Source organism: Aspergillus sydowii, assembly GCF_001890705.1.
Source record: "Aspergillus sydowii CBS 593.65 unplaced genomic scaffold ASPSYscaffold_10, whole genome shotgun sequence".
Lineage (NCBI taxonomy): Eukaryota > Fungi > Ascomycota > Eurotiomycetes > Eurotiales > Aspergillaceae > Aspergillus > Aspergillus sydowii.
In genome coordinates this window covers 71084-98188 of record NW_024467868.1, presented here as the reverse complement: position 1 = coordinate 98188, position 27105 = coordinate 71084, and the positions used below count along the sequence as shown (strand labels likewise).

The 27105-nt window shown below is 50.0% G+C and overlaps 12 protein-coding genes across 12 annotated transcripts; 4 read left to right on the top strand and 8 right to left on the bottom strand.

The window, feature by feature from the left end:
* Positions 1–1453: 1453 nt before the first annotated feature.
* Positions 1454–2902, top strand: ASPSYDRAFT_33857 (M20 family metallopeptidase; the record flags this gene model as incomplete). Its single annotated transcript, XM_040845152.1, has 4 exons — positions 1454–1546; positions 1591–2405; positions 2465–2598; positions 2661–2902. The coding sequence occupies 4 exons, from the start codon at positions 1454–1456 to the stop codon at positions 2900–2902; spliced, it is 1284 nt and encodes a 427-aa protein (XP_040699646.1).
* On the bottom strand, positions 2746–5064 carry ASPSYDRAFT_48088 (putative 2-methylcitrate dehydratase). Its single transcript, XM_040847567.1, has 4 exons — positions 4644–5064; positions 3786–4563; positions 3544–3728; positions 2746–3482 (listed from the first exon to the last, which is right to left on the bottom strand). The coding sequence occupies exons 1-4, from the start codon at positions 4923–4925 to the stop codon at positions 3048–3050; spliced, it is 1680 nt and encodes a 559-aa protein (XP_040699645.1). The 5' UTR covers positions 4926–5064; the 3' UTR covers positions 2746–3047.
* Positions 5065–5562: 498 nt separating this feature from the next.
* On the bottom strand, positions 5563–7396 carry ASPSYDRAFT_70724 (DNA cytosine methyltransferase; the record flags this gene model as incomplete). Its single annotated transcript, XM_040850528.1, has 2 exons — positions 5563–6016; positions 6063–7396. The coding sequence occupies 2 exons, from the start codon at positions 7394–7396 to the stop codon at positions 5563–5565; spliced, it is 1788 nt and encodes a 595-aa protein (XP_040699644.1).
* A 965-nt stretch (positions 7397–8361) lies between these two features.
* On the top strand, positions 8362–12472 carry ASPSYDRAFT_207430 (uncharacterized protein; the record flags this gene model as incomplete). The annotated part of the gene is made up of 6 exons (XM_040843920.1): positions 8362–8739; positions 8807–9259; positions 9311–9998; positions 10057–10534; positions 10660–10666; positions 11043–12472. Exons 1-6 carry the CDS (start codon positions 8655–8657, stop codon positions 12470–12472), a joined length of 3141 nt encoding a protein of 1046 aa, XP_040699643.1. The 5' UTR covers positions 8362–8654.
* Positions 12473–12746: 274 nt separating this feature from the next.
* On the top strand, positions 12747–15000 carry ASPSYDRAFT_48086 (aldehyde dehydrogenase family protein). The gene is made up of 3 exons (XM_040847566.1): positions 12747–13091; positions 13180–13361; positions 13423–15000. The coding sequence occupies exons 1-3, from the start codon at positions 12825–12827 to the stop codon at positions 14888–14890; spliced, it is 1917 nt and encodes a 638-aa protein (XP_040699642.1). The 5' UTR covers positions 12747–12824; the 3' UTR covers positions 14891–15000.
* Positions 15001–15793: 793 nt separating this feature from the next.
* ASPSYDRAFT_157274 (uncharacterized protein) lies at positions 15794–17239 on the bottom strand (the record flags this gene model as incomplete). Its single annotated transcript, XM_040842624.1, has 2 exons — positions 15794–16527; positions 16618–17239. The coding sequence occupies 2 exons, from the start codon at positions 17237–17239 to the stop codon at positions 15794–15796; spliced, it is 1356 nt and encodes a 451-aa protein (XP_040699641.1).
* Positions 17240–18064: 825 nt separating this feature from the next.
* Positions 18065–18689, top strand: ASPSYDRAFT_207424 (uncharacterized protein; the record flags this gene model as incomplete). The annotated part of the gene is made up of 2 exons (XM_040843919.1): positions 18065–18089; positions 18153–18689. The coding sequence occupies 2 exons, from the start codon at positions 18065–18067 to the stop codon at positions 18341–18343; spliced, it is 216 nt and encodes a 71-aa protein (XP_040699640.1). The 3' UTR covers positions 18344–18689.
* A 588-nt stretch (positions 18690–19277) lies between these two features.
* Positions 19278–20025, bottom strand: ASPSYDRAFT_48082 (40S ribosomal protein eS28). The gene is made up of 3 exons (XM_040847565.1): positions 19909–20025; positions 19682–19765; positions 19278–19573 (listed from the first exon to the last, which is right to left on the bottom strand). Exons 1-3 carry the CDS (start codon positions 19967–19969, stop codon positions 19512–19514), a joined length of 207 nt encoding a protein of 68 aa, XP_040699639.1. The 5' UTR covers positions 19970–20025; the 3' UTR covers positions 19278–19511.
* A 475-nt stretch (positions 20026–20500) lies between these two features.
* ASPSYDRAFT_48080 (F1F0 ATP synthase subunit d) lies at positions 20501–21632 on the bottom strand. The gene is made up of 4 exons (XM_040847564.1): positions 21612–21632; positions 21137–21532; positions 20978–21064; positions 20501–20909 (listed from the first exon to the last, which is right to left on the bottom strand). The coding sequence occupies exons 1-4, from the start codon at positions 21618–21620 to the stop codon at positions 20880–20882; spliced, it is 522 nt and encodes a 173-aa protein (XP_040699638.1). The 5' UTR covers positions 21621–21632; the 3' UTR covers positions 20501–20879.
* A 189-nt stretch (positions 21633–21821) lies between these two features.
* ASPSYDRAFT_48078 (nascent polypeptide-associated complex subunit alpha) lies at positions 21822–23112 on the bottom strand. The gene is made up of 3 exons (XM_040847563.1): positions 22600–23112; positions 22440–22498; positions 21822–22377 (listed from the first exon to the last, which is right to left on the bottom strand). The coding sequence occupies exons 1-3, from the start codon at positions 22828–22830 to the stop codon at positions 22050–22052; spliced, it is 618 nt and encodes a 205-aa protein (XP_040699637.1). The 5' UTR covers positions 22831–23112; the 3' UTR covers positions 21822–22049.
* Positions 23113–23202: 90 nt separating this feature from the next.
* On the bottom strand, positions 23203–24380 carry ASPSYDRAFT_48077 (60S ribosomal protein eL14). The gene is made up of 4 exons (XM_040847562.1): positions 24262–24380; positions 24054–24191; positions 23699–23962; positions 23203–23581 (listed from the first exon to the last, which is right to left on the bottom strand). Exons 2-4 carry the CDS (start codon positions 24177–24179, stop codon positions 23522–23524), a joined length of 450 nt encoding a protein of 149 aa, XP_040699636.1. The 5' UTR covers positions 24180–24191; positions 24262–24380; the 3' UTR covers positions 23203–23521.
* A 1056-nt stretch (positions 24381–25436) lies between these two features.
* ASPSYDRAFT_182671 (protein transporter YIF1) lies at positions 25437–27005 on the bottom strand. The gene is made up of 3 exons (XM_040843518.1): positions 26559–27005; positions 25932–26495; positions 25437–25878 (listed from the first exon to the last, which is right to left on the bottom strand). Exons 1-3 carry the CDS (start codon positions 26844–26846, stop codon positions 25663–25665), a joined length of 1068 nt encoding a protein of 355 aa, XP_040699635.1. The 5' UTR covers positions 26847–27005; the 3' UTR covers positions 25437–25662.
* Positions 27006–27105: the final 100 nt, after the last annotated feature.

The window sequence follows — 27105 nt, the reverse complement described above, 5'->3', positions numbered from 1 at the left end:
GTAAATGAGGAACAGCCGCGCCAGGCGGCGGTGCGGGATAGGCTGGCCTATCGGTACCGAGAGATCGGGCATCGCAGAGTGCGGGATGGATTATATACTCGAAGGAGAACATAATGACTTTGTACAAGGCAAATAACGCCCGACAGATGGTACCAGCTCAGCGCCTGCAACCGCTGCGGAACTCTCTGCAGATGCGGAGTAAGGAGCAAAGCCCATTTGCTCTCTAATGCAGAATGATCTTAGTGCACATGCGAAGGCAGTCGGTCTATTAGTCGCCCTGATATTCAGCAAATACGTTGCGACTCATGATTCGGGCAATTGAAGGGTTACCAGATTTTTCTGACACTATCCAAAAGCGCCGACCGAATCTCTTTCTGAGACGTCCTATTATAAAACGTGAATAGAAGGGTGTGGGGAGGACGGAATCGCCATCAGAATAATTCTCCTCGTCAGATAGCAGAAAACGTGAGCATTGACTTGCCCCCACGACATCTCACCACGTCTGGGGTTTCGCGGAGAGAGGATATGTCCCCGAGGGCCCCGCCACCAATGCAAGCACTGACAACCAAAGCAGAATCCCGACGGCTTGCGCACCAATGTAATCGCGCCGAGGGCCATGTCAGAGTGCCGCCGGAACCGCACTGGTGAGCATCTGTTGGAGGCTTGGAGCTCGTTGACAGAACATTCTAGAAAAGGTACGCAGTGATGGCATGCTCGGCCAAGGATCTCCAAGAGCGGAACATCGTTAAATTGGCCATAGTGGACAGAGACAAGGACTCAGAAGCCGTCCCAAGCCGTCCGACGGTCAAGAAGCGGGAAGGGTAGCATCGCTTCAACGAAAACGGAGACTGGGGACGGGTCCGGGATCAATCACGGTGATGGCAGGTAGTCGGAAATGGATCCACCTTTTTTCGCCTCTCGCAAAACCGGGGCCGCCGAGCACGCCCCAGGCCCCTCCATTTCTTGCATTTCCGCTTCGCCCCCTGCTAGCAGGGTTACCTCGAACGTATCGCATCCCGCCAAAGCCACATGTGCAACATTCGGTGTTATCATAAAGCGGGGCCATTTGATGTTTCTTTTCCCCTCTATCGGACCACGCGTTGCTTGCTCGGCCGAAGTCTCTTTGTATTGCCTGTTTTAGAGCGAATATCCTCTTTAGGTTTGTGGCAGTCTGGGTATTTCTTAGCACGAATAAATGGTCCTGGTGAGCTGCATGCAATCATTTGAAGCATCTTGGCTTTGAAAAGAAGATAATGTTGATTCCGGTCAAGATCTGGGCAGCAGAAACGAGGGAGGAGCGTGCCAAGACCGACCGGGATTATATAATCAGCGGTAGTCACGGGAATTCCTGATGTGCCCCGGCCCGGGGGTTGCCCCTCCTACCCAATTAGGTATGCCAGACTGCCGCCGTTCCGAACCGTGGTAAACAAGTATCGAACACCAGTGGACAGCAATGCGAATTCAAGCTTCTCAATTGCGCTACATCAGCAAGGCACAAGATGCTATCCGGAAATATGATGACAAGCTGCAGGGCATAAACCACCAAGTAAGCGCCTTGTTCAGGTTTCCGGAGATACACCTACCTAACAGCCAAAGATATGGTCCAACCCGGAACTCGCGTTCAAGGAATACCAAACTCACGATTCCATCTGCGACCTGTTCGACACACTCAGCTCGGCGGGCTATTCCGTCCGGCGCCATGTTTACGGGATAGACACTGCATTCGAGATTGAATATCGACACGGCGACGCTGAAAATGGCCGGGTCCTCGTCTTCAACGCCGAGATGGACGCACTCCCAAATATTGGCCATGCTTGTGGTCATAACCTAATCGCAACCAGCTCTATCGCTGCGTTCATTGGTACTTGCGAAGCGATGAAGGCTGCTGCCCCCAAAGGAGTGAGTTACACCGTTCGCCTGTTGGGAACTCCAGCAGAGGAGTCAGGCGGCGGAAAGGTCCGTCTCCTGGATGCTGGAGCATACAAAGATGCCAACGCCTGCCTGATGATCCACCCGATGCCCATCGTGCCGGGTCGGCCTGAGGTACTGAGCCTCGCAAAATCGCCTGCTGGCGGGTTCCTTGCGAAGAATAACGTCCATGTAACATTTATTGGAAAGCCAGCTCATGCAGCTGCAGCACCTTGGGAAGGCGTCAATGCCCTTGACGCAGTTGTTGCGGCTTACGTCAATGTCTCGCTTCTAAGGCAGCAGATCTTGCCCACTCAGCGAGTGCATGGGATTATCCTCAACGGAGGTGAAAGAGCAAACATTATCCCCGGGAGTGCAACGTTGAGCTATATTATTCGCTCCCCAACTAGGGAAACACTGGAACCACTCACCGAGAAGGTTATTAAGTGCTTTGAGGCGGCTGCGGTTGCTACAGGTTGTCAAGTTCAATACAAATGGTAAGTTTGGTTAAGAAAGACCTTGTTGTCTTGCAGGGTTGTCTCATCATTAACTATAGGGGCACCTCGTACGATGATGTTAAATCAAACTCGCCAATCTGCGAAAGTTATGTCTCTGTAATGCGAGCCATGGGCCAGCATGTCCTTCTTACCCTTCCACCTGGAGAGAGTGGTTCAGCGTCAACAGACATGGGTATGTCTCCCGCTTTGCATACTCCCTGTTATGATATACCATTTTTCTAATGAAAACAATAGGTAATGTATCATACGCTGTTCCTGGATTTCATGGTATATTCATGATTCCCGCAAAGGGTGGCAACCATACCCCGGAGTTCGCCGAGGGAGCAGGGACCTTGGAGGCGCACAAGCGGGCGATGAATTGCGCGGCCGGTATGGCTGTTGTCGCCTGTCACTTCTTTGAAGATGATGAATTCGCGAAGGAGGTTGAAGAGGATTTTCGGAAGGACTCCTTAATATCAATGTCCTCTAATAGCTAATTATATATGAAGATGCGATCTAGGAGTTATAATATAATACACTACGTTCGTAAGAAGCTTTTATAACTTTGCTTGTGCCAATCTTTATATTCGGAACCATTATACACGCTTAAAAATCTATTTTTTAAACAAAGTAATCAATCCCCTAAGCAGAGGGAGCAATGACCTTGTCGGTGACATAGAGGTCAACGTACTTGTCGACCTCGTAGGCCTCGAGGGCAGCCTTGTTGTTGCCAAGGTCGACAAGTTCCTTAAGGCGGGACTGGTCGAAGTGAGCCTGGAGGTGACGCTTGTACTTGTCGAGGATCTCGGGCTTGGCCTCTTCGCGACGCAGACGGTGGCCGAGGGGTGCCTCGACGACAACCTCGTCGAGCACGGTGCCGTCGTTCAGGGTGACGGTGAGAGCGTTGGGGATGGTACGCTTGCTGGGGTCGTGGTAGTCCAGGGTGAACTTGGGGTCTTCGACACAGCGGATGCGCTTGCGGAGGTCCTCAAGAAGAGGAGAGGTAGCGGCCTCGGAGCCGTCAGCGTAGTCGTTGGCGGTCAGGCGGCCGAAGGTGAGCATGGTCGCAACCATGTACTAGAAAGAAGGGGTTAGTTATCGATTATACGTCACAGTTCCATGATTTGAGAGGTTGTACCTGAACGCAGTGGTCACGGTCCGCAAAGTTGTCCATAGCCTTGAATTGCTTGTCGATGATGCGAACGCACGCCTCGTGAGTGCGGTTGGTGATCTCCTTGATATCCTTTGCGCTCTTGCCCAGGGCCTTGAGCTTCTCGTTGACGATCTCGGCAGCTTCAATGGCGGTCTGAGAGTGAAATTCGGCTGTTCAACTATTAGCATCCACAAAGCTAAGCTCATACGTAAATTTGCGATACTTACCAGGGTAAGAAACCTTGAAGAGAACGCTCTCCATGACGTAGCTGCCATAGGGGCGCTGGAACTTGAACTTGTTGCCCTTGAACAGGACGTCATAGAAACCCCAAACGGGAGCGGAGAGGACGGTGTGCAGGCCACCCTCACCCTTCTGAACTTTGAGAACCAGGTTGACAGCGCGCTGGCAGGCGTCACCAGCAGCCCATGACTTCCTTGACATAGTGTTGGGGGAGTGTCGGTAGGTGCGGAGACTCTGACCGTCAACCCACGCCTGTGTGATGGCATCCGCCGTCTGCTTCTCGTTGAGGTTGAGAAGCTTAGAAACGACGGCAGTGGTAGCGACCTTGACCAAAACGACGTGATCCAGACCGACCTTGTTGAAGGAGTTCTCCAAGGCCAGAACACCCTGGATCTCGTGGGCCTTGATCATGGCCTCCAAGACATCCCTGACTGTCGGAATCTTGCCTCCAGCAATGTTACCACCAGCGCGGTTAGTGCGGGCGATCCAGTCAGCAACAGCAAGGATACCACCCAAGTTGTCGGAGGGATGGCCCCACTCGGCGGCAAGCCAGCAGTCATTGTAGTCGAGCCAGCGGATCATGGCACCAATGTTGAAAGCACCGTTCACAGGGTCCAGCTGGTACGGGGTACCAGGCACGCGAGTGCCGTTAGGAACAACAGTGCCATCGACAATGGGGCCAAGGAGCTTGGTGCACTCCTTGAACTTCAGGGCCTCCAAACCACAGCCGAGGGTGTCAAGGAGAACCAGACGAGCAGTGTCGAACTAAGCACAAGCTATTAGCACCATTTCTGCAACGCAATAAAACATCTTAGCTTTCAGAGAAGCGATTGAGGGGCTCATACCGCGAGATCAGATTCCACCTTGTAGTTGTGGATGTAGTCGGCCATGTCCTTAATTTCAGGGTCATAGCCCTTCTGGGCCGCAGCAGGGATTGGAGCCGCCGATTGCAGGGATGCCATGGTTGAGAATCTGGAGACGCGAGGAAGAGCAGGAGACGAAGAAGCTCTGCAGGAGTTGAGGACGGAAGAAGGGGAAGACGAAGTGCGGGAGAGAGAAGCGATGCGGGACTGGAGATTGCGGGGAGCCCTGTGGGTCAGCCGTCTCAGCGCTGAAGAGGCAGACATGGTGAAGAGCAAGAGATAGGAACAAGAATGCTATACTCAATTGGAAGCAGAAGAGGAGAGGAAGTTCGCCTGGTCGGAGGGAGGGAGAAGAGAAAAAGGAAGAAGGTTGACGTAAAGCACAGGGAGAGGTGAGGAGTGATTGACGTTGGCCGAACGAGTCGGCGGGCCACCAGCTCAGCCGAGGCCGCTCGCTTTTGTGAATGCCTCTGGCCCGGGCACTTTTAACCGGCCGCCGTCACGGTTACACTCGGTGCTTTTCCCATCCGATCTCGGAATATAACTTGGTGCTTCGCTGCTGGAAATGGAGTCTATTCTATGTGCTATTCCTCCATGATAGTGGCGCTTTTCGGCCCTTGCTAACATACTGTCCTGGACTCCGGCCTCCCCGGAGTGCTCCCTTTCCCCGCACCACGGCTCCAGCTCCCTCGGTCCATATCAGCCAAAATCCCGGCCACTGCCCCAATTGGCTCTGAGCAGCTCTCGAAACAGCCATCTGTTATTTCAATCGGGGGCGAAAATAAATACAACAGCTCTTTGCCATGGTTCACTGAATCCCAATTCCTCCTCACCGAAGTTCCACGGTCGGCCGGGAATGATGGGACCCGCGGCAAACTAGTAACTCTGAAAGCATGTGCCTTCACGGACCAGGCGATGACCGGCTCAATTCTCGCTTATCCGTCTCTCGCAATGATCTGATAATCTCGCCATAAATCGCCTTGGCGAACAGAGGAGGAACCGCGTTTCCAATCTGTGGGCGTGCATCTTGTTGGAAGCGGAAGTTCAACGGAAACGTCTGTAAGCACGCCAACTCTCGTGTTGTGAAGCCACGCTCCCCGCATGGGTGGTAGTTATCGCCGCCTCCGCAGGTTATTGTCTTAGCTTGCCGGTTTCCATCGTATGGCACTTTCCTTAGGGCTCTCGCGTTTTCAACATCATGATCCGGAGCGTCAGCGGGAATGTTTGAAATAACCCGGTTGATCGTTGCCATTTCGCGCAAGCCAGTATCCGGCAGGCCGTGTGTCGCTCGTGGTAGCAGTGGAAGGGTTTCACCGGGTCTAGGCAGTGTCAGGAACTCGGGATTGACAAATGCTCTGTTACAGATATGAAGCAAACATCGGATAGGGATAGCAAACATACCCAGAAGCAATGACGACCAACCTCTTTCGTATCTGGGGGACACCATAGTCCATGCATTTCAAGACCGCCCAGCGAACAGAATACCCAATATCAATAAAGTCACGGATCACACCAAAGAAGACCTCCTTGTGTCGCTCGAGGAGGCCGCTTGTCTCTTCCATCGTGTGAACTCTAGGTTTTGCTTTGCGAATAAGGTCACCACAAGAAAAAATGCATGCTGAGTTGGCATCATCATTAGGCCCAGCTATTGTATGTGCTGGAGACCATGTTTGGCATGGTGGTGAGCCATGGGTAATATCCACCCGAAGGAAATCCTCGTTGTTAGTAAGGAAACTAAAGATGTCACTGTTTTCGCACTCCGCCATGGGAAAATTGAGTCGGTACGTTGTTGCAGCGTTCTGCGAATGATCAAATGCCCACTTTATATGCAAACCAGCGGTTTGTGCACCGCAAGAAACACCCCCAGCACCACAAAACCCGTCGCCGAATGTATATTTTCGACATATTAGGTCTGGCTCAGGATTTTCAATGTTGTCTAGTACAACAACTGGTGATTGAGACTCTTCACTTCCGAATAAAGGAGCCTCTCCTCGCCACGAGTGCCGCAAATCCGTTGGAAGGATGCGGAACCCGGTGTCTGCTTCCTCGTATGTTAAATATTCGACTGATGTAGTTTCCTTGCGGAGAACTTCCTTCAGCCGGCACAATAAATATTTTGAACACGTCCTCTGCTGGTTTTGACAGTGATTTGTGAAGCGGACTGGTACAAAGCGTCGAACAAGCTCCAAGGGGATATCAGCAGATTCATTTGCAATCCAAACCAATTCGTTACTCCACCGGGGAAGATAAGTACCAATATGCTCTTTGACTTTCAGCAGCCGGCGACCTTGGAAGTAGATTTCGCCCTTCTTATTCTCCCATATAGAATAAATACGAAGAAATGTATCATCATGAAGTTCGACTGATTGGCCTGGCTTATAAATAATCCCATCTGCAATTGCCTCTTCTAGACGGTTTCTCTCCGAGCGTTCCAGCTGAGAGTGTTCTGACTGAGGAGAACTAGGCACGTGTTGTAAATGTAGCCAGTTTTCAAGCAACGCTTCAAGGCTTTCGTCCGTAGCATAATCGCGTTCGTTGAATAATTCTGGTTCTGTAAGGTCGACCACTTCCTGCGGTAACGAGGTGAATGGAGTTGCTGTACGAGCATATTGGTGCAAAAAGTAGGAACTGCTAGAATCGTTGTCCGTGATAACACTTCTCGTTTCATGATCAAGTGTCTCGCTGCTTGCGCTGCTGGCATCATCGTCTATCACTATGATACTCTCTGGATTCATATTTCGAATATTTAAAAATATTATGATCAAGAGGGGATGAAGCGGTAGTGTGCTAACAAGATGATTTTTAAAATGGGCCTAAATGAAGGTAGAACTGCCGAAGACGGGAGGGAAAGGGAAGGGTTGTTGAAGAGGGAAGAGTTGGGAGAATAAAGAGAAGACACTTAAATTGGAGAGAAAAATGTGTTATGGGAGTGACAAGATAAGTAAATAGGTAGCAGTGTGAAGTGTAGAGGATTGATGGCCTTTATTAGCAAGTAAAGTAGGTACTCTGTTTGCAACAAAGACTTGCATTCAAACAGAGTGCATAAATTGCATCTTTGAAGATACCATGCTTCTTCAGGTGGCATAGTATAGTGACAAACAACATGGTCTATCAGTAGCTATTCACCATTCTGAGAGCTTAGTGAATGATAAAGGAAGCAACTTCAAAGTAAAAGCGAAGCTATACAAAGTCTGGAGGACATAAACAGTATTTCGTATCAACAAACTTGCCGCGCCCCAACATAGTTCATCTTTTTATAAGATCCATTTCTTAATTTAACTATTCTCACCTTAGCCCCTCAAAAATGTTGACCTTTTTTTTTTTAAAAAAAAAAAAAAAAAGTCTTCGACTGGTACAGCATAACACGAGAGATATAGTTAAGTGGATCCAGCTCAGGGTTAGAGACAAATGACTAAGCATCCGATCTTCTGCCGAACCAAAAGCTGGGTCACGCGTCTTGTTGCGGTTTAGTGGGAAAATTTTCTTTGGAGATGGATTAGAAAACGATGAGTTTGAATTCTCCTCTTCCTCTCCTCCTAAGACTCTTCTTAGCCATGTGCTCTCTTGCCCCTCCTATCCCTCCGTGGTCCTGAGTCCTGACCCTGGGCTTCATTCCTGTCCCAGGTCCCTTTTTACAGAGCTTATCGTCTCCCTTGTTATGTCTTCATAACAGAGTTCTAACTCCGACGTCGCTCCCTCAACCAACTTTGGTTTTTCCCACCATACCCCACCACACGTTGTGCTCAGGATTTACCCCTCTGCTTCATCTTGTAAGTGTATTTGGTCCTGATTTCAGACGTTTCATTCTTCGCTCTCCTCCTTTATGATGATCTTTCCGTTTTTTTATAGATGTTAGACTTCCTAAGCATTCTTGCGGACACTTTCCGGCCTGACCATAACTATATTTTTCTGCTCTTCTCTTCATTGGCTTGAGCTGTGTGCATTTTTGCTAACAATTGCACTGGCTTGTAGTAAGACTATCAGTTTAGCAAGATGTGTGGTATCATTGCCTTGATACAGGCGAACCCGAGCTCCTCCGCCGCCATTGACCTCCATGAGGCCCTCTACCTTTTACAACGTAAGTTCCTGGTTAAGTCTACGGCATTTGGAGTGGACAGCATAACTGATCTTGCTTTCGTGGTCAGATCGGGGTCAAGATGCTGCTGGAATTGCAACATGCGCGGCGGGTGGTCGTATCTTCCAACTCAAAGCCAACGGAATGGCCGCCAAGGTTTTCAACGACGGCGCGAGGGTGGCAGACCTCCCAGGTTACATGGGAATCGGCCACCTGAGATATCCTACTGCAGGTAGCAGTGCAAATGCTGAGGCTCAGCCTTTCTACGTGAACAGCCCGTACGGCATTTGCCTCGCCCACAATGGAAACCTCATCAACGCTCCCGAGCTAAAGAGACACTTGGATTTCGAGGCTCACCGTCACATCAATACCGACAGTGACAGCGAGTTGATGCTGAACATCTTCGCTGATGAGTTGAGTGAGACCAAGAAGGCCCGTGTCAACCAGGAAGATGTCTTCGCCGCGCTGAGCAGAATGTATCAGCGCTGCGAAGGCGGTTGGGCTTGTGCTGCAATGCTGGCAGGTAAGTCTCTCAAACCCTTGTGCTATATGATCAAGTAGCTTACTCCGTTAGGTTTTGGTATCTTGGGTTTCCGCGACTCGTATGGTATCCGTCCTCTAGTCCTTGGCTCCAGACCCTCACTTGACGGTCCAGGCACGGATTACATGATGGCATCTGAGTCTGTTGCTCTGCACCAGCTTGGGTTCACGGATATCCGTGATATTCAACCCGGTGAGGCTGTTTTGATTGAGAAGGGCAGCAAGCCTGTCTTCCGTCAAGTAGCTCCCCGCAAGGCGTACGCTCCAGACATTTTTGAGTACGTATACTTTGCCAGACCTGATTCCGTCATCGACGGCATTAGCGTCTACCGCAGTCGTCAACGGATGGGTGATCGCCTTGCCGCCAGGATCCTCCAGGCCCTCGGCCCGGAGGTCGTCAAGGACATTGACGTCGTCATCCCCATTCCTGAGACCTCGACAACCTCAGCTGCTGCTGTTGCGCGGTATCTCGACAAGCCTTACTGCCAGGGCTTTGTTAAGAACCGCTACGTCTTCCGTACCTTCATCATGCCGGAACAAAAAACTCGGCAGAAGGGTGTTCGCCGTAAGCTGAATGCTATGCAAGCCGAGTTCAAGGACCGAAATGTTCTTTTAGTCGACGATAGTATCGTGCGCGGAACAACGAGTAGGGAAATTGTCACCATGGCCCGTGAAGCCGGCGCGAAAAAGGTTTACTTTGCCAGCTGCGCTCCAGAAATTACGTACGTCAAGTCTATTATTCTATCCCTCCCTATGTTTCTAATTGCTAACTTCCGACAGTCACGCGCATATTTATGGAATTGATCTTGCCTCCCCTCACGAACTGGTTGCACACAACCGGGATGCTGCGACGATCGCTAAGCTCATGGGTGCGGACAGTGTTATCTTCCAAACACTGGATGACCTGAAGGGTGCTTGCGCTGAAATCGCTCAGGAGAACGGGCTAGAAGAACCGCGCAACTTTGAAGTTGGCGTTTTCTGTGGCAGCTACGTTACTCCAGTTTCAGAAGGCTACTTTGAACACCTGGAGAAAATCCGGGGTGAGGGCCGGAAGATCAAAGCAGTGGACCGTGCCAAGGAAGCCGTTACGCACGGTTTCGCTAGTGAGAAGGACTTCCAAATTGCTGCGAATGGTGTTAAGGTGTCTAACAGCGGTGACCTTGTACCTGCTGGGGACCCCAGTGAATCGGATGTGCCCAAGGTCGGCATTTTGGCCTCTACCCGGTCGCGACAACCTGAGGAGGAAGAGCCTCCCAAGGTCAAGGACCGAATGGACATCAGCATCCACAACATCGGCGATCACCACTAGTCAAATCTTTTAATCGCCGTTCGCCCCATCCGGGGTATCTTTAAAGTCTGGAGTCTTGGAGTTTTGAGAGCTAGATAAAAGGTTACGGAAGGGGCCATTTAACGATATTCCAAACATACGAAAGATATGACTAGAGATGTACATACGAATATTCCCATTTCTATCCCATAGAGAAATAAAAATTAGAGGTTGATGCCTACACTGGCTATCTTGGAATCATGTGATGGTGATATGGATGTAAGTACTAGTTGTCGGAATTGTTCTTTTAGAAAACTATTTCATCGTTGTTTCCTGCATCAACTTTCATCGTCCCTAATCATTCTTGTCGTGCGTTTGTAGCCTACCCAAATTGAACTTAAAAGTTCAGCGCTGGTCAGGAACCGCGGGATTCCCGCTTGCGTCATTGGCTTTTTCCTGTTCTCCATTCCAGCATCTCGTCCTCTTGTGATTTTATCAGTTCAAATGGCCCGTCCTACCCGTTCTAGAGCGGTTCGAGAAGCTGCGCTACTCGCAGTTGAACTGGGGCAAACTGCATCTCAAACGCACGATACAGCCGCTAATGGCCCGTCGCCTCAGCCCTCCAGAAGGGTCACACGATCAAGAACCACACCACGGCAACAACCTGATGTAATTCCCCAGGCGGACTCTACTAGCGAACCACAAAAGAAACCGAAACAGTCCCGGAAGATGAAAACTGCTCCGATACCCAGTGATATCAATGAACTCCCTCATAATCTCGGTTCAGTGCCTACACTTCGCAAGAACGATGGCCAAATCAACAACAAGTCTAAGACGGAAATCAAAAGAGAGGCTGTGGATTCTCTTCCAGATGGCCTGCCGAAAACAGTCGACAAAACCAAGGAGACCCTTGCAGAACTTCCAGCAGAAAAGAAGCGAGCAAAAAAGGCCGCCTATGGACTGACACCTGGCATTACTCCCTTTCCCGACTGGAGCCGTCCAACCCCAGAGGAATGTGAAGAAGTCAATAAGCTTTTATCCAGCATCCATGGAGAAATCACTCCGCCTGAAACTATTCCTGAGCCGTCGCTGACCGTTACTGGTTGTGGCGAGGTGCCATCTGTGCTTGATGCCCTTATCCGCACTTTGCTTAGCGGAGCCACAACTGGAAACAACTCTGCTATGGCGTTTAACGGCCTCGTTAAGAAATTCGGTGTTCTTGAAGACGGAATTGGCAAGGGGAGCGTGAACTGGGATGCCGTTCGCCGCGCGTCGGTGAAAGATGTGTTTGAGGCAATCAAGTCGGGTGGACTGGCTGATATCAAGAGCAAGAATCTGAAGGCGATACTGGATATGGTCTACAAGGAGAATCAAGAACGACGGGATATTTTTGTCAAAGGCGAAGACAGCGACGAGTCGCTCAAACCGCTCATCGACAAGCCTGAGGGTGAAAAGAAGTATGAGATCGCGTGTGCAGACCAGAACTTTCTCTCCCTCAATCATCTACACAGTTTCAAGACCCAGGACGTCATGGAAGAACTGGTGAAGTATCCCGGAATCGGACCCAAGACTGCGGCTTGTGTCTCGTTGTTTTGCCTAAAGAGACCGTGTTTCGCTGTTGACACCCATATCTTTCGCCTATCCAAGTGGCTCAACTGGGTGCCTCCGGAAAAGGCGACCGAAATTACGGCTTTCAGTCATCTGGAGGTACGCATCCCCGATCATCTCAAGTATTCGCTTCATCAGCTTTTTATCCGCCATGGGAAGTCCTGTCCCCGGTGTCGAGCTATCACAGGTCAATCCTCCGCTGGTTGGGACGAAGGATGTGTTATAGATCATCTTGTGACAAGAACGGGGAAAAGAAAAGGCGCGCCTGTTAAGGTAGAGAAAGTGAGTAAGAAGTCTAAAACTCGTCAGAAGTCGAAATGATTGTGTATTTTTTCAATATATATCTAGGCCAGAAGGGTACAGCCAAGATGTATACGGGATTCATGTCAACTGACTACTCACACAAAGTAATGATCAAACGTTTTAATTCTAATTTGAAAATTTGCTATCCTTATGAGATAAATACTCCGTGAATAATAATAATTTTAATGAAAGCTGTCAAACAGTACTGTAGACCAATCGCTGGCACGTGCCCGGCGCATCGGAGGTGCAGATCAAAAACATCGAACCACTTTTTGGGTCTCGAGTGGACGAGTGCCTTTTCCCTAGCAATTACCCCAACGCCGGCCTCACACAAGCCTTTCCGCCCAATTATTCTTGTGTGCGCGTCAAAATGGAGTGTCTAACTCCGTACATTCCTCCAGCCCTCCTGCCACTCGCGGAGCAAATCCAGAGTCAAACCCGCACGCTCGGTATCGCCGCCCTTTCACTCAGCGCCGTGCTCCTAGGCTATCTCTTCGTCGCATGTAGCAGGGAGTCGCCCGTGTCATTCACCGTATCTAATCCACCTGAGATAAGCGATGACTGGACCGGAACAAAATGGGAGGATCTTCCGGAGGGGAGTGAGGAGAGACAAATAATTGAGGGACAAATTCGCGGGGTGAGTTTCGTCCAAATGTGCACCCCGAATTCCATTCGCCAGCTGTTTCCTTGCCAATGGATTGAGCTAACCTGTTACGTATTTATAGCAATGGAACGAGAACCGAATTATGAGTTATTGCCCCGCAGACGGACGAGTACTTGGTACCGGGATCAAGCCTGCGACACCAGACGATGTTGATCGGGCCGTAAATGCGGCGAAGAGAGCCCAAGAACAATGGGCTAGCACTACCTTTGCGGAAAGACGGAGGGTGCTGAAGACTTTGCTTAAGTATGTTTTGCATTATGGCAACCCTTGTCCATAAGATGGGAATTGACGGTTCGTTTCGCAGATATGTACTGGACCACCAAGATGAAATCGTGGTCGCTGCCTGCCTGGACTCTGGAAAGACTAAAGTCGACGCAACGTTTGGCGAAACGCTCGTAACCGCGGAGAAACTGAAATGGACAATTGATCACGGTGAAAAGGCGTTGATCCCGGACTCGCGATCTACGAATTTCCTCATGATGTATAAGAAAAACCAGGTCATTTACGAACCCCTTGGTGTTGTGTCGGCGTGTGTTTCTTGGAACTACCCCTTCCATAACTTCATTGGGCCGGTGATCAGCGCAATCTTTGCTGGTAATGGAATTGTGGTGAAGCCTTCTGAGCAGACTGCGTGGTCGTCGGCTTATTATCTGGAAGTTATTCGGAGCGCTTTGGAAAGCTGTGGCCATCCTCGCGATCTTGTTCAAAGCGTTGTCTGCTTGCCTAAGGTTGCGGATGTATTGACTTCTCACCCCGGTATCTCCCAGATGACTTTCATCGGCTCGAAGCCGGTGGCGCACAAAGTTTGCGAGTCTGCAGCAAAGGCATTGATACCAGTCACGGTCGAACTAGGTGGAAAAGACCCGTCTGTTATCTTGGATGATAGCAGAACTGTCAGCGAGGTATCGTCTATTGCTTCAGTTCTCATGCGCGGTGTCTTCCAATCTGCTGGCCAAAACTGTATCGGCGTGGAGCGGGTTATTGCTCTCCCTGGCGTCTACAGCAAACTCCTAGAAACCGTATCCTCACGCATCAAGACTCTGCGCCTCGGCTCGATCCTCCTAGACACCAAACCCAACAATCCCCACGGAAAGCCCGGCGCCCCCGACGTGGGTGCCATGATCTCCCCGGCCTCATTCACTCGCCTCGAATCCTTAATTGACGACGCAGTGAAACAAGGCGCTCGTCTCATCACCGGTGGTAAACGTTTCGCCCACCCACACCACACTCTCGGCCACTACTTCGCACCCACCCTTATCGCAGACGTCACCCCGTCCATGCAGATTGCGCAAACCGAGCTTTTCGCCCCCGTCTTTCTCATGATGCGCGCTACCTCCGTGTCAGACGCCATCGAAATTGCAAACTCCACGGACTACGGCCTCGGCGCCTCCGTCTTCGGCTACAACACCCGCGACGTCAATGCCTGCGTACGCGGCATCAAGGCCGGCATGGTTTCCGTCAACGACTTCGGAAGCTATTACGCTGTGCAACTGCCGTTTGGCGGAATCAAGGGGTCCGGATACGGTCGTTTTGCTGGTGAAGAGGGTCTTCGCGGCGTGAGTAATATCAAGGCGGTTTGCGTGGATCGGTTTCCGAGGGTCATGGCTACTCGCATCCCACCGAGAGTCGACTACCCTATTCAGAAAGGTGATAGTGATAAACAGAATGGGAAGGGCGCGTTCGAGATGTGCAAAGGAGTTGTTGAGACAGGTTACCAGCTTACACTTGCCGGACGGGTGAAGGGGATTTTCAGGTTGTTGGGAAATATGTAAAGACGTTCAAGACTTCGATCGTCTGTATTCTAGTACTATATACCTTAATTTAATCGATCTAATACATAGATAAACACATGCAGTTAGGTTTCCCAAGATTGACGCTCTTCATTAGACATTACGACAACAAGCCAAGGATAATTCCCATGGCCTCTATACCCACTTTGTTACTCTTTTCTAGGTCTCCCCATGCCAGGAATCCTTAGAATCCCGACTGTAAATCCCATCCAACCACGCCAACGACCTCCCAGCAAGCTGCTGTGAAGAAATATGGCCATGCAGAGTCACACCATCTTCCCAGTAACCAAATACCGTACGACAATCCAGGCACCCTCCGACTCTCTCGAGTCAAAGAAATCCGTGACAAATGTATCTCTGAATGCAGCTCTCTTGTCTATAAAGAAGAACTCAGGCTTCTAAACCTCCGACTGAGTAACATTCTACCTGTCAGGCCGATTAGTCCCATGCCTCTGATCATCTGGGTCTCTATGTAGATGGAGCGTTAGACCAGAAACACGATTAGGTTTAGGATTGTTGATCATCATGATGTTTACAGGTGGGTGCGCGGCGTAATATACAAGCCCACTTGACACTTCCAGGATGTTTTGTTGGAATACAACAAGGAAGCTGGGCAACGTTCGCGGCCATGGGCCATAATTTGGCTTTTGAACTTATCGAAGATTGTCGTATTTTATTGGCGGAACCTTACTGGGTCGATACATTCGTATCTACTTTGACTTCGTAGATCGAATAGTTGGAATGTTGGGCTCGCAAACAAATAACAATAAGTCCCCATGGGCATGGTGCCATGAATATGCCATTGAACGTACGCGGTTGGATATCCCTTCCGTTTGTAAGTCGACCATCTAAAAGCTGGCAGTAACAGAGTAAATTCGGTCGAACTCAGCCTCTCACGACCCATTCGCTTACAAAATCATAGGGCGACTCTCCCATCCACTTATCCAGTCCCTCCAGCCCCAGGACATCGCGAAGATATCGAAGTGCTATCGGAAGCTGCGTAGCCATGCCACCGAGGTAAAACATCGACCCATTAACAGGGTCATTAGTTGCTGCCTTAATCCGCTCCGGTAGCTGCAGCATGAAATCCAGTAGCCACGGCCCAAATGAGCCACCCAATTCCATTGCCCACTGCGTGATCTCCGAGTCATCCGCAGGAAGAGATTCGGCGCTCGCGCGGAGTAGAAGGTTAAAGAATTTAGGGTCATCGCGCGCAACGCGAACAGCAGTACGGAAATGTTCCGGTGGTATCATATAAGGAAGAGTTTGGGTTGCTGACGTGTTCTCACCGCGGAAGGTGTACTCATCGATTTTCAGGAGAGTCGTTAACGCATCAGCGTAATGCTCTATCAAAGCCGTGTGGATACCTTGTTGGATTGCTTCGCGAGAAAAAGTAATATCAATCGACGCTACATCCGAGCGGTTAAATCCACTCGCTATACGAACGATCTCGAGGAAGCGAGCGTGGTTCTCGCTAAAACCCGCCGCCGTGCCGCTCAAAAGTTTGTCAGGAATCTCCAAAACACCAATAATTGGATGGGTTGTTTGCTTCTCTGTTTCAAGGCATGTAACAGTTATCGACACAAAGGGCGTAATCGACAACGTGTAATGGTTTTCGTCTTTATCGGTGCCCTTGAAGCTGCATGTATCGTTCTTCTGGGCCAGCAGAAGACGAAGATTATCCAGTGAATCACTGGTCATCTGAAAACCTGCGCTGAGCCAATGTCGCTGAACAGTCAAGCGCATCAGGTCTGGAAGATAGGACAGTAGTCGCTCAATCGTACACCATCGGCAACGAAGGACGTTGGTTTGAAGATGCTTGCGCTCATTCCGCAGCAACGGGACGTAGTCCAACGGCCTCAGCAGTCTCGATATCTCTGTTTCACTGGTAACTGCAGCTGCGACTTCGGGTGTACTTGGGCTTTCGGGTATCGCTGGATCCCCGGCCGTAAGCGATCTTTGCGCGTATGAATCATCCCAGAGTGCCAGCAGCGTCAGCGCGCGGTAAACTCGCTCGCTAGAAACAGCGGCAGAAATAGACTGTGAGCATCGTGGCAAATTCACATTCAGGGAGTACAGGAAGATCTTCTCAATCAACTCCACCGGAAGAGACTCCAGTCTGGATAATTTGTTTCGAGGTTTCGGCGGCGGTCGTCCAGCCACGAGAAGCCGGGCCCGCTTAATACCTGAATACTGAGATCTGGCATGCTTGGCTTGTAGTGATAGCATGGGTCTCCCACCCTTTGGTCCAGATGCTATCGGCTTGGGGGCGCCATCACTGGCGGCCCAAGGTCTCTTCCTGCGCCCGCGTGTCTTAATTGGCGTAAGCATGCCTTGCTAGAGTCGTCGTGTCATTTCAAACATCGGTACAAGGCATGACTGGTATCCCAGCCGTTTGGGTGCTTGGTGTGGACAGTAGAGCTCTTGCCAACTAACACTGGAAGATAGAAAACAGATGCATCCCGAAACGGAAATTAGGGTTTGTCATGTGATATCCATTTTTGGAAACACCCTGCAGCCCTAGCACTAGCCCTTTTTGGCTGATATTTCGTGACGTCATACATATCAAATTGCGAACATCTCCAAGACTTGTTGTGAATTGTAAGATGGCGCAGATCAGCATTTCAGAGGCGTTTTGGTGGCAATACGTATTAACTTGTCCCGTCACCCGTGCTGGAATTGACAGCCATCTCATACCGCAGGGGTTCCACAATTCCCTGCATGATTCGGCCAAAGGTCGCTCAGGACCGGATTGAAGGCGTCGCTATGACGGAATCAAGCCAGACATTTTCAGGTTCAGGGTTGAGGTACAGGATTCTCTCCTTCCATATAACTTCTTTTGCAGCTGTGTGACCAACAACATATCGTCATTTCTCCTTCATTGTCTATACCAGCCCTTGCCTATCACTTACTTCAACGTCATCCTGCATTTAATGAGGACTGCTCTATATATATTTTCTTCAAGTAGTATATATACCTCAGACGCTCGAACTCTCACAGCTACCACCATGCTTCCTTACGAACAATCAACACATTCTCCTGCATCTTCAAGCTATTCAAACAATAATACCACTTCTCCAAATAGCTCTCAACCGCCCTCTCCGAGCTCCAAGTCTCTAAAACAGAAATAAACCACCACCCAACTCAATCACCAAAATGGGCGCCGTCTTTTCTTGCGTACGTCTATCAATTTTACTGTACACTTCGTCTTAGAACCCTTTTCTAACTTATCCACTACAGATAGGGGACCTCTTCCGCTCCATCGGTGCATGCATCATGGGCGTCGTGAACGCGATTGCAACTGGTATTAAGGTCGTCATCAACGGAATCGTTTCAGTCCTCGGTGTCCTCGTCTCATGCCTTACCTGCGGGTATTGCGGACGGAGAAGGCGGGGCACAGGAAGGACGCATCATCGATCGCGGGCAGTTTATTAGCCCAATTTGTCGTTAGACTGTGACGGGCTTGTATATCGGTCTGCATGGATATGAGTGATGACTTGATGCCCTTCTCTGGTTTTTCTTCTTTTCTTGAACTTCCTTTTGTTATTTTAAGTCTAGTATACGACAGTACCCCTGTTTTGCGCTGGAAACGCAATGGCTTTTATTTGGTTTGCTTTATGGGAAGCGGGGACAATGGCTGTACGATATGATATCCTCTTTAGTCTCTTGGTCCAAGTCAATAGACACTTCAACGTCCTACTATCCTACTATGCCTTCCCACTCGAAAAGTATCCCTCCATAGTCATCTTTTACTTGGGCCAGATAGTTTCTAGGCCTATGAAAGACCATCATCATAGGCTGGGTCAGATCACCTAATAGGTTTCTTATCATGCGCACATCGTATCTGTCGGCATGTGCATCTAGGTAGTGGATCCATATTGAGATGTACAAGAGCCTAGACCAGGCTCTAGTTGACGGCAGCTTACGTTAACTGCAGGCATGCTACTTGCGTTATGAACACATACGGCCATTTGGGTTTTACAACACCGGTCCAAAATGTCGTACTGTGATGGCTACAGGCTTACGATGCCACAAGCTGTAAGGCTGTGGTACTTGGTATGGGCGCTTATCGGGTTGGGAGAGTGGCCGGCTCACGCAGTTGGGTGATGGGTAAAACCGCGGTGGACGGTGGTCATTGACCGTGGCTGGTCGAGAACATGGGGTTGGTATCAAGGGGCCAGTCTGTGGACAGTGTGAAGGGTTCCCCAATTTGACCAATGTCGGATCAGAGCGAGACAAGGTAGAAACCTAGTCCATAACCAGTGTCGACCGACGGTATAATATCCTCCACCTCAACCACAAAACAGTGCATCGAAGGCACGGCCATTCGAGAGGGGCAAAAGAAAAGATGAAGGAAGAAAATCAGGATGTGATTCTCATAAGATTCCTGGATCTCTAGCAAACAGAAATTAAAGGTCCGAATGGCTCCGTTTCCGCCATCATGAATTCATTATTCATGGCGCCGCAATTCCCATCGGTAGGTATCCGTACAATCGAATATTTCCCCCATAACCATGCGCAATTGAAACCGAACCAGAACCCGAACTCGTCCTTCATTCTTCCATTTTTGTTGCCTCCCACGTCGTTTTCACGTTCACTGCGTTTACCGGAGACGGCGGGCCTCACGTTCGGATTCGAGCAGGCAGAGGATGTCGTCGACACGGACTGAAGAAAAATTCCCTATTAGTATGTCCCTTCACACAATTCATGTATTTCCTTCGCCCGTCGGTTTGGGTTGTTCTTCAGGTCGCAAATAAGATATTGTAGACGTACCGGGTCCCTTGACGTTACGGATGATAGAACGGGTCTGGTCATCCATGAACTCGACGCGCACCTGGGTGACACCACCGCGAGAACCTATAATTCAAGCCCATTAGCCTCCATATCATTGTCATGTCCTCCTAGACCAGCGGCGCTCCGACGAGCATCAACATGCCGCCGCCGTGGTCGTCGCCGCCAGCCGCCAGAGGTTCTTTCTTGTATCGATCGAGATTGCATACCGGTACGGCCAAGGACACGGGTCACCTTCACCAGCTTAGTGGGAGTCTTGGAGGCATCCATTTTGACAGATAGGAAATCCGGGAAAGCTGGATTTGCTGAAATTGAACGAGGGAGGGTGGACGAGTTGAGGATGCGATGTCGTTGTCGGATTCCCGCTTTGGTCAGTACAGGTAGAAAATGTGCAAAATTGATTTTTAGTGCGTCGGGGCAGGGTTTGGGGGGCGGAACCCTCGGGAAAGGGCTGGCCTATCAGCGCCGAGAATTTGGTCCGGCCGACCAACCTTCCCATCTCGGTATAAAGACAACCTCGACTTCAGTATATCGCGCCTGGATTTAGAGGTTTTGTTCGGTCGGGGCCCTCTTATATTCTGCGGCGCCTACTTAGGACAACCACTCATATACTTTTGAAGGGAATAGGGGTAACGCGAGGGCCTCAACGCTTCCTTCGCCCGTCCTTGCGACCTCAATGTACTAAGGCAGCTACTCTAGGCTTGTCGGCGTTGTGTCTGACTTTATTATAAATATAAAAGCAGTTTAAACTACATTGGTAGGCATTATAGTCACTGCCCTGGTTTGAGTTGCTTTTCCGCCGGGGGCAAGACCTCGAAGAGACGATTGTTGTTGATGTCTTGATATACTTGTATACTGGTCAAGGAACGAATAATGTAAACCGTTTCACGCAAATACAACACCTTCATGGTCTAGTTGCCGATAAGTACGCACAAGTCAAGATTAGTGGTAAGGGGCAAACTAAGCATCAAACATCGGCCCAGTGAAGACACTCATGACTACGATTTGATATACGTCAAAATAACTTCTAAATTGAACAGGTTCTATACACAACCCGACAACCGGATCACACTGCCAGGTATAGAGCTAAATACGCTTGACTGGAAGGAAATAGTTGTCGTGTGATGAAATTGGTCGAGGGATAAGGGTAACAAAAAAGTGATACAAGGGATGCGCCAATTTAAACGACGGACATGTCGCCGAAGCGTTCCTAGATGAAAGAGTCAGTAAATTGCAAAAAGTTGCGATAATATTGGTATGTCTATAACGGGAACTAACCTTGTATCCGGCGGGCATCCATCGGCCCTTGGAGACAAGGGAGGCGGTCTTCTCGTCAATCTCGGGCTGAGCGGCAGCAACCTCGTCCTAAAGTGAACAAGTTAATAAATCACGCCCAGAAATTCCAACAGAAATGTGATCTATATGGGGGGAGCATACAACAGTGAGTTCATCGAAGGGACGGGCGGTCTCGATGTTCTCAAGGGTCTTCTCGAGGTTGCGGAGTTCAGCCTCAACCTTGCCCTTGGTCTGCTCAGCGCTCTGGACAGCCTGGGACTCGAAGGCATCAATGGCCTTCAGCTGGCGGGCAACATCGTAGGTGGCGGGCTTGAAGTTCTTGAACTGGTTCTCGATCTCGTCGACGACGGCCTGGTTCTTCAGGACGCTGCGGTAACGGGCGAAGTCGATGGTCTGAGGCTGCTCGGAAAGGAGCTGAACCTTGCGGCGCGCATCGTCGTTACGCTTCTTGAAAGCCTGCAGAGAGGCAGCGGTCTGGCCGCGGAGGCCGAGGGAGCTGGTCGTCTTGACCCAGTCGATCTTGAGAGCGGCGCTACGCTGTAAGCCGGGTGGTTAGCGAGCCAAATCCAACGCGATATAAACCGAGACTGAAGATAAAAGTATTGAAGCAACATACGGCAGCCATTTTGAGTGGTGGGGTGGAGGGGGGATGGTTAAAGGAGACGTTTGACGTGCAAAGCTGGACGTTCCGGGATGAGGGTTGATTCGGCAAGGTTTGGGATGGGTATGACCATCACGTGACTCCCATGTTTCCGTGTTCCGAATTGACGCGAACACCTTGATCATGAGAGTCGCGAAAGTGGCATTGGGAATTAAATTTCAATGAATCTTGTTTCGAACTCGAAAATTATTATTTGGAAAATATACTGGCCGTATACAGCGTTGCAAAAAGGGTGGTGGTTCGTTCATTTTGCTTTTGGACTAAATGATTTACACTATGAAGCCGGACGGACATCCGAGGGAATATCAACCTGAATCCAAACCCCAGAAATACATTCGACCGCACTGGCTAAACACATTCAGCCGTTAACAGCGTACATTACTCGGTGCCAGCTTATATGCTGAGCGCCATGATTGAGTTGACAATATCGTTGTCGTTCTCCCGTAGAGCCTTGACGGCCTTCTTGCGGGAGACGTTGGCCTGTGCCATGACGAGGTCAATGTCCTTGGGTTCAAGACCGGCCTCATCAACCTCCTCGCCGTCATCCTCTTCCTCCTCCTTCTTAGCTTCCGTCTCGGGGGCCTTGCCCTTGCCCTTATCGTGGTCGTGGTCGTGACCGGCGTGCTCACCACCAGCAGCCTCAGCGGCAGCAAGCTGCTGGGCAGCGGAGGCCTGAGCCTGGGAGTTCAGGTCCTCGATCTTGGCCTCACCGAAGATACTATTCCAATGGGTCAGCCGCTGACATCTCAGCCTCAATAGTTCGCGGGGTATGTTGGCACGTACATCCAGGTGTTGCTGGAGGGTGAGCGGTAGACATCGGGCTGGTTGACGACGAAGAGGATCTGAGCGTAAAGTTAGCTTCTGATGCTTGATATTTCATCCTTTCTTCTCGTCGACTGTCGCAGTGTCGTCACGAGCGGAATGCGGGGAAGGCGAGCCGTACGTTCTTAGGTCTGCGGAGAGTGACACGAGTGATGCCGGGAACGTGCTTCAGGCCGAGCTTGCCAATGGCCTTACGGGCCTTCTTCTCGTTGCGAGAGTGGATGGTGACGGCAGCACCGCCGGGGATGGTGGCCTCCTCACCGGCCTCAGACTCAGAAGAGTCGCCAGCATCCTCAACCTGGGTCTTGGGGACCTCCTCGTCAGGGAGCTCTTCGATACGGGGGTCAGCCATTTTGTGATATGGGTAATCCTAGACGGGCTGCAAAGTAAAAGGTTAGCGAGTGAGTTGTGACGTCTGGCCGGCTGGATGTTCGATTTTGGGTCTTGAATCGTTTGGTCTGGGTCGCCAAATCCCACAACCGCGGGGAATTTCGCCATGTCCAATTGAAAAAATCCATCTTCGCGGCCGCACAATTCATTTGAACATACCTGCGAGTAGGAAAGAGGTGTGATGTAGATGTGGTGAGTTTTTGGCCTTGTTGCGGTTGGAAAGACGCAGAGCTGTGTGATGCCGAAAATCGTTAGCGAGCTGATTGGACTCGGGACCCTCGCCCTGGAAACATGGAGAAGCGACGCAACTCCCGTAAAACCATTGCAACATACAACCCACGCAGCGGTCGCAAATTAATTACAATTAAGTATTTTAGCAACGAATTTTATGTTAAATATTTTGATTTCACCACGCTCATAGATTTACGGGGAATTGGTTGTTGCCCGCATAATGGTAGATACAATCCAGCAGATGCCAGTACGCCCATGACATAACATTACGAGGACCAACTTGTCAGGATATCAAGTGTTCTTAAGTCATTTTTATGCTGTCAATGATAATGCATACAGCGTATTTGCTGATATTAAACCCTCAGCAATGTGAAACCGTCCCAGATACCCCTTCACTCTATGCACCGAGCCCCATTAACCATCTATGCCTTAGGAGCAGCCGCGCGGATCTTAGCGTGAGCCTTCTGGACCTCAAAGCGAGCCTGTAGATATTACAAGTTAGCAAATTATATCAGATATCGCCCTGGCATGTCCGGGCATTCCCCATTTCTTGTTCCATTTCAACCGTTCATCCCTCCGGATGCGATATCGCAACGTACCTGCTTCCTGAGTCTCAGGACCTTGAAGCGCTCGAAGTCGGTCAGGTTCTTCCGTCGGTTGTTGCTCTCGGTCTTCTGAGAGATGGTGCTCTTAGCCCACTTGCCATCGATCTCGTTCTGAGCCCAGAGCTTCTTCACGGGGCCGGTTCCGGCGGCACGGGGGAGCTTGGGGATAACGAAGTGGGTGAGAGTAGCGTGGGAGAGAGGGAGGACGTGGCGAGGGACAATCTTGGCCTCCTCGGTGGAAGGACCGTCGACCAGGACCTATTTTGTCGCGACTCAAGTCAATATCATATCCTTCAAAACCCTTCCTTCAAGTGTCTTCGACGCATGATTCCAGATCGCAAAAACGTACACGCTTGTGGTCGACAATTTCGACAATGGTGGCCAGCTTTCCGGTGAAGGGACCGCGGCGGATCAGGACCACACGTCCAACTTCAACGAGCTTCCATTGAGCGAGCTTGACATCGATATCGGCCATGGCGAAGGCTTCCTATAAGGTGAAAAAAAAGACTTCTCAGTTGGCAGTTTTCACGGCAACAACAGATCGCGTAGAGACTCACGGTCGACAGTTCCGGGGAGACGGTGGTGAAATTTGTTGTCGAATGTCGGGGTTGTCGAAGTCGTCCGAAATGCACAAGTTCACACTGGACCACCTGGATCGCGAATTTCGGTGTTGCCCACAGACTCGCTTACCAGCCAGTCGCAGCCCACAGAGTCTTCGGTGCGTGCGGCCTAGGGCTGCCGCCCGGAGAGGCTTAGTGCCAAATGCCGGAACAACCAGTTCATCCGAGCTGCCGCTTTAACTTTCAGCAACGATCATCGCTTGTTTTTCTCTTCCTCTTCAACTGCAAAATATTTGTCGCGGCAGTTTCTGCAGCAACTTTTCGACTGAGCTCTTCTTCCAGAGCTCTAAAGAGCATGATGTAGCTCTTCTATCACGACTTCTCACTGTGATCGTCAGCCAGAACACTAGTCTTGCGTAAATACAGCATCGCTTCGACTAATTTTCAACTGGTATGTCAACACCGAATCTCTTGTCTGCCCTCTACATGATGCGGTAATTTGCGATTGACCCGATGTCTGTGAAGCTCTCGCCGGAGTTTCTATACAGCATTGGCGCATGATATTTATTTCTTACATATTCTGATATATCACCCAATTTGTTCTACGTTTCTGGACCAGCTGTGGTTGAATTTTGCTGACTTGCAAAAGACCTGAAGCAGATTTTAAATAAGTACCTCCGATACGCTTTCACTTTCCTTTATGGTACGTTCATCGCGTCCCTCCAACCTTGAACGTTTCCCGTTCCGATGATTACAACCTATCACGCCTAGATAGTAATTGATGCTTCGGCGATGAAATTTACCTTATCACCAAGATCTCTGAGGAACTCTTTACAATCGATTTCAGTCACTCATTTATGTTGTTGAAATGCCGACTGACTTTGATACAAATAGGATTTTGACGCCTTCTGCCTCTGCATACCCCAATAGCTTATTGCAATACGATTTTCATTTGAATGCTTCGTACTTTATTCCCATCTTTTCTTGTAGTATGCTCCGTAAAGGTTGTCCGTTAGGTATTGGTATCCTAACCTAGTAATTGGGTATCTCCACAGCTTAGAGCGTGGACTCTTTGGTTGATGGCCGCATATATATATCCTCTGACCAATCCTGTAGGTTCTAAATCCGTATTTCTCGACATAACAAGATTGTTTACATATATTTTTACGCATCTCATGGCTCCTTTATTTGTTCACGCGAATGCTATATCGATCTTTTGTAACACGGAAAGTCAAGGAAAACATTGCTAGGAATATGAAGTATATTGATTTATCTAACGTGTGCATAGCGAACGAAGCCAACCGCCAACAGCCTAGAGAAAATCTACATTATGGTCTGATTCGCTTTTCATCAAGTCCGTGTATATCATTATGTGCAGTCCAGAGCAGCTGGAGGATTCTATGACGAAGCTCCATTGCGCACGGCAGAAGCGGTGCTTGATGGACCCTCACGGCTCAGAATCCACATGAAGATGAACTGGATAACGTAGGAGTAGATGAACAAAAACTGGGTGCGGCGGTTGCGTTGGGAGCGTGCTACCGTGTGCATTGAACCGGTGCGCATGGAGGTGTCGCTTGTTGAGTCGGGAAGGAGGACGTATTTGAGAGAGCGGAGCTATAAGTTTAGTTAATATTCAAACTTCAACGCTGAAGTAGGTAGATTCTTACCAGGAAGAATGCGTTGGCCAGGAATGTGTAGATGAAGACGACCCATCCGACCCAACTACCTGTTCCTTTCCCGGGAGTGAAGATCTCAGAAGCAAGCAGAGTAATGATAATTCCCACGAATTTATAGCCAGAGTATGCCACCAGGTCCACCAACTGGGAGTCATTGTTGATGCTGAGAATATACATGGCTAGTTTCAGGCAAATTATCTCGAAGACCATGACTGCGATTGCCGTAGTAGTTGTCGCTCCAAGGAGTTCTGGATGGAAGTTCCCGCGAAAGCCTGCTAACATCGCCGACAAAAGAATGTATGTGACGAGCGCCATCACAGGGATGTACATGTCGGGCGAGTTGAGATCATCTCGCGGAGGAAGAAACATGGACGAATACTGCTGCTGCGATATCTGACCATCCGGTCCAGCTGCAGCAGTAGTAAGGCGAGCCTGCTGGCGCGACCACGGCTTGTGCCGCCATGGGAAGAGTACAAGGCCCAGCTTATTGATCACGTAGGAGTTTGAGACGTTGAAGTAGTGCTTTAGAGCCGGTATGGATACGTAGCGGTTGAACTGGTTCCGAAAGGTCAATTAGCAAAAAGGTACATATACGATACTGTGCTAAGGTCAACATACGTTCTGTTCCATATATTCCTGTCCAGCTGCCATTGCAGTCTTGCCCATGTGGAATCCCATCTGCGCCGTGGGGTCGCTGATAAAGCCGCCGAACCCAGGGGCGTACGTTCCACTGCCACCCTGTGCGGGAGCCGGTTGATAAGGATTGCCATAGGCAGATGTCTGCGGCTGCTGGGACGTTGGAGGAGGCGGCGAGCGCATCATGGGTACTGTAGAGACATGCTGAGGCACAGGGTGATGAAGTGGAGGTGAGTGTGCCGGGGGCGGAGCAAAAGACTGGCGATACATAATGGTGAACTTAATAAACGAAGGAGAAAAAGCTGAAGCTCCAACTTGTGAGAGAAGGACCAAGTATGAGGTCCAAGGTGGAGGGGAGGCTTGAGGTGATGGGAGTGGGAAGATATTTCTTTGTACGTGGCTGAAGGCTGTATGGAGAAGTGTTACCTGGGACATGGTTCTTGCGGCTGGTCTTGATCTTCGCCGCCCGCACATAATTCCCCACTCCGCACGCAAGCTCACCACGTCGCACTTTGATACAGTGGCATTT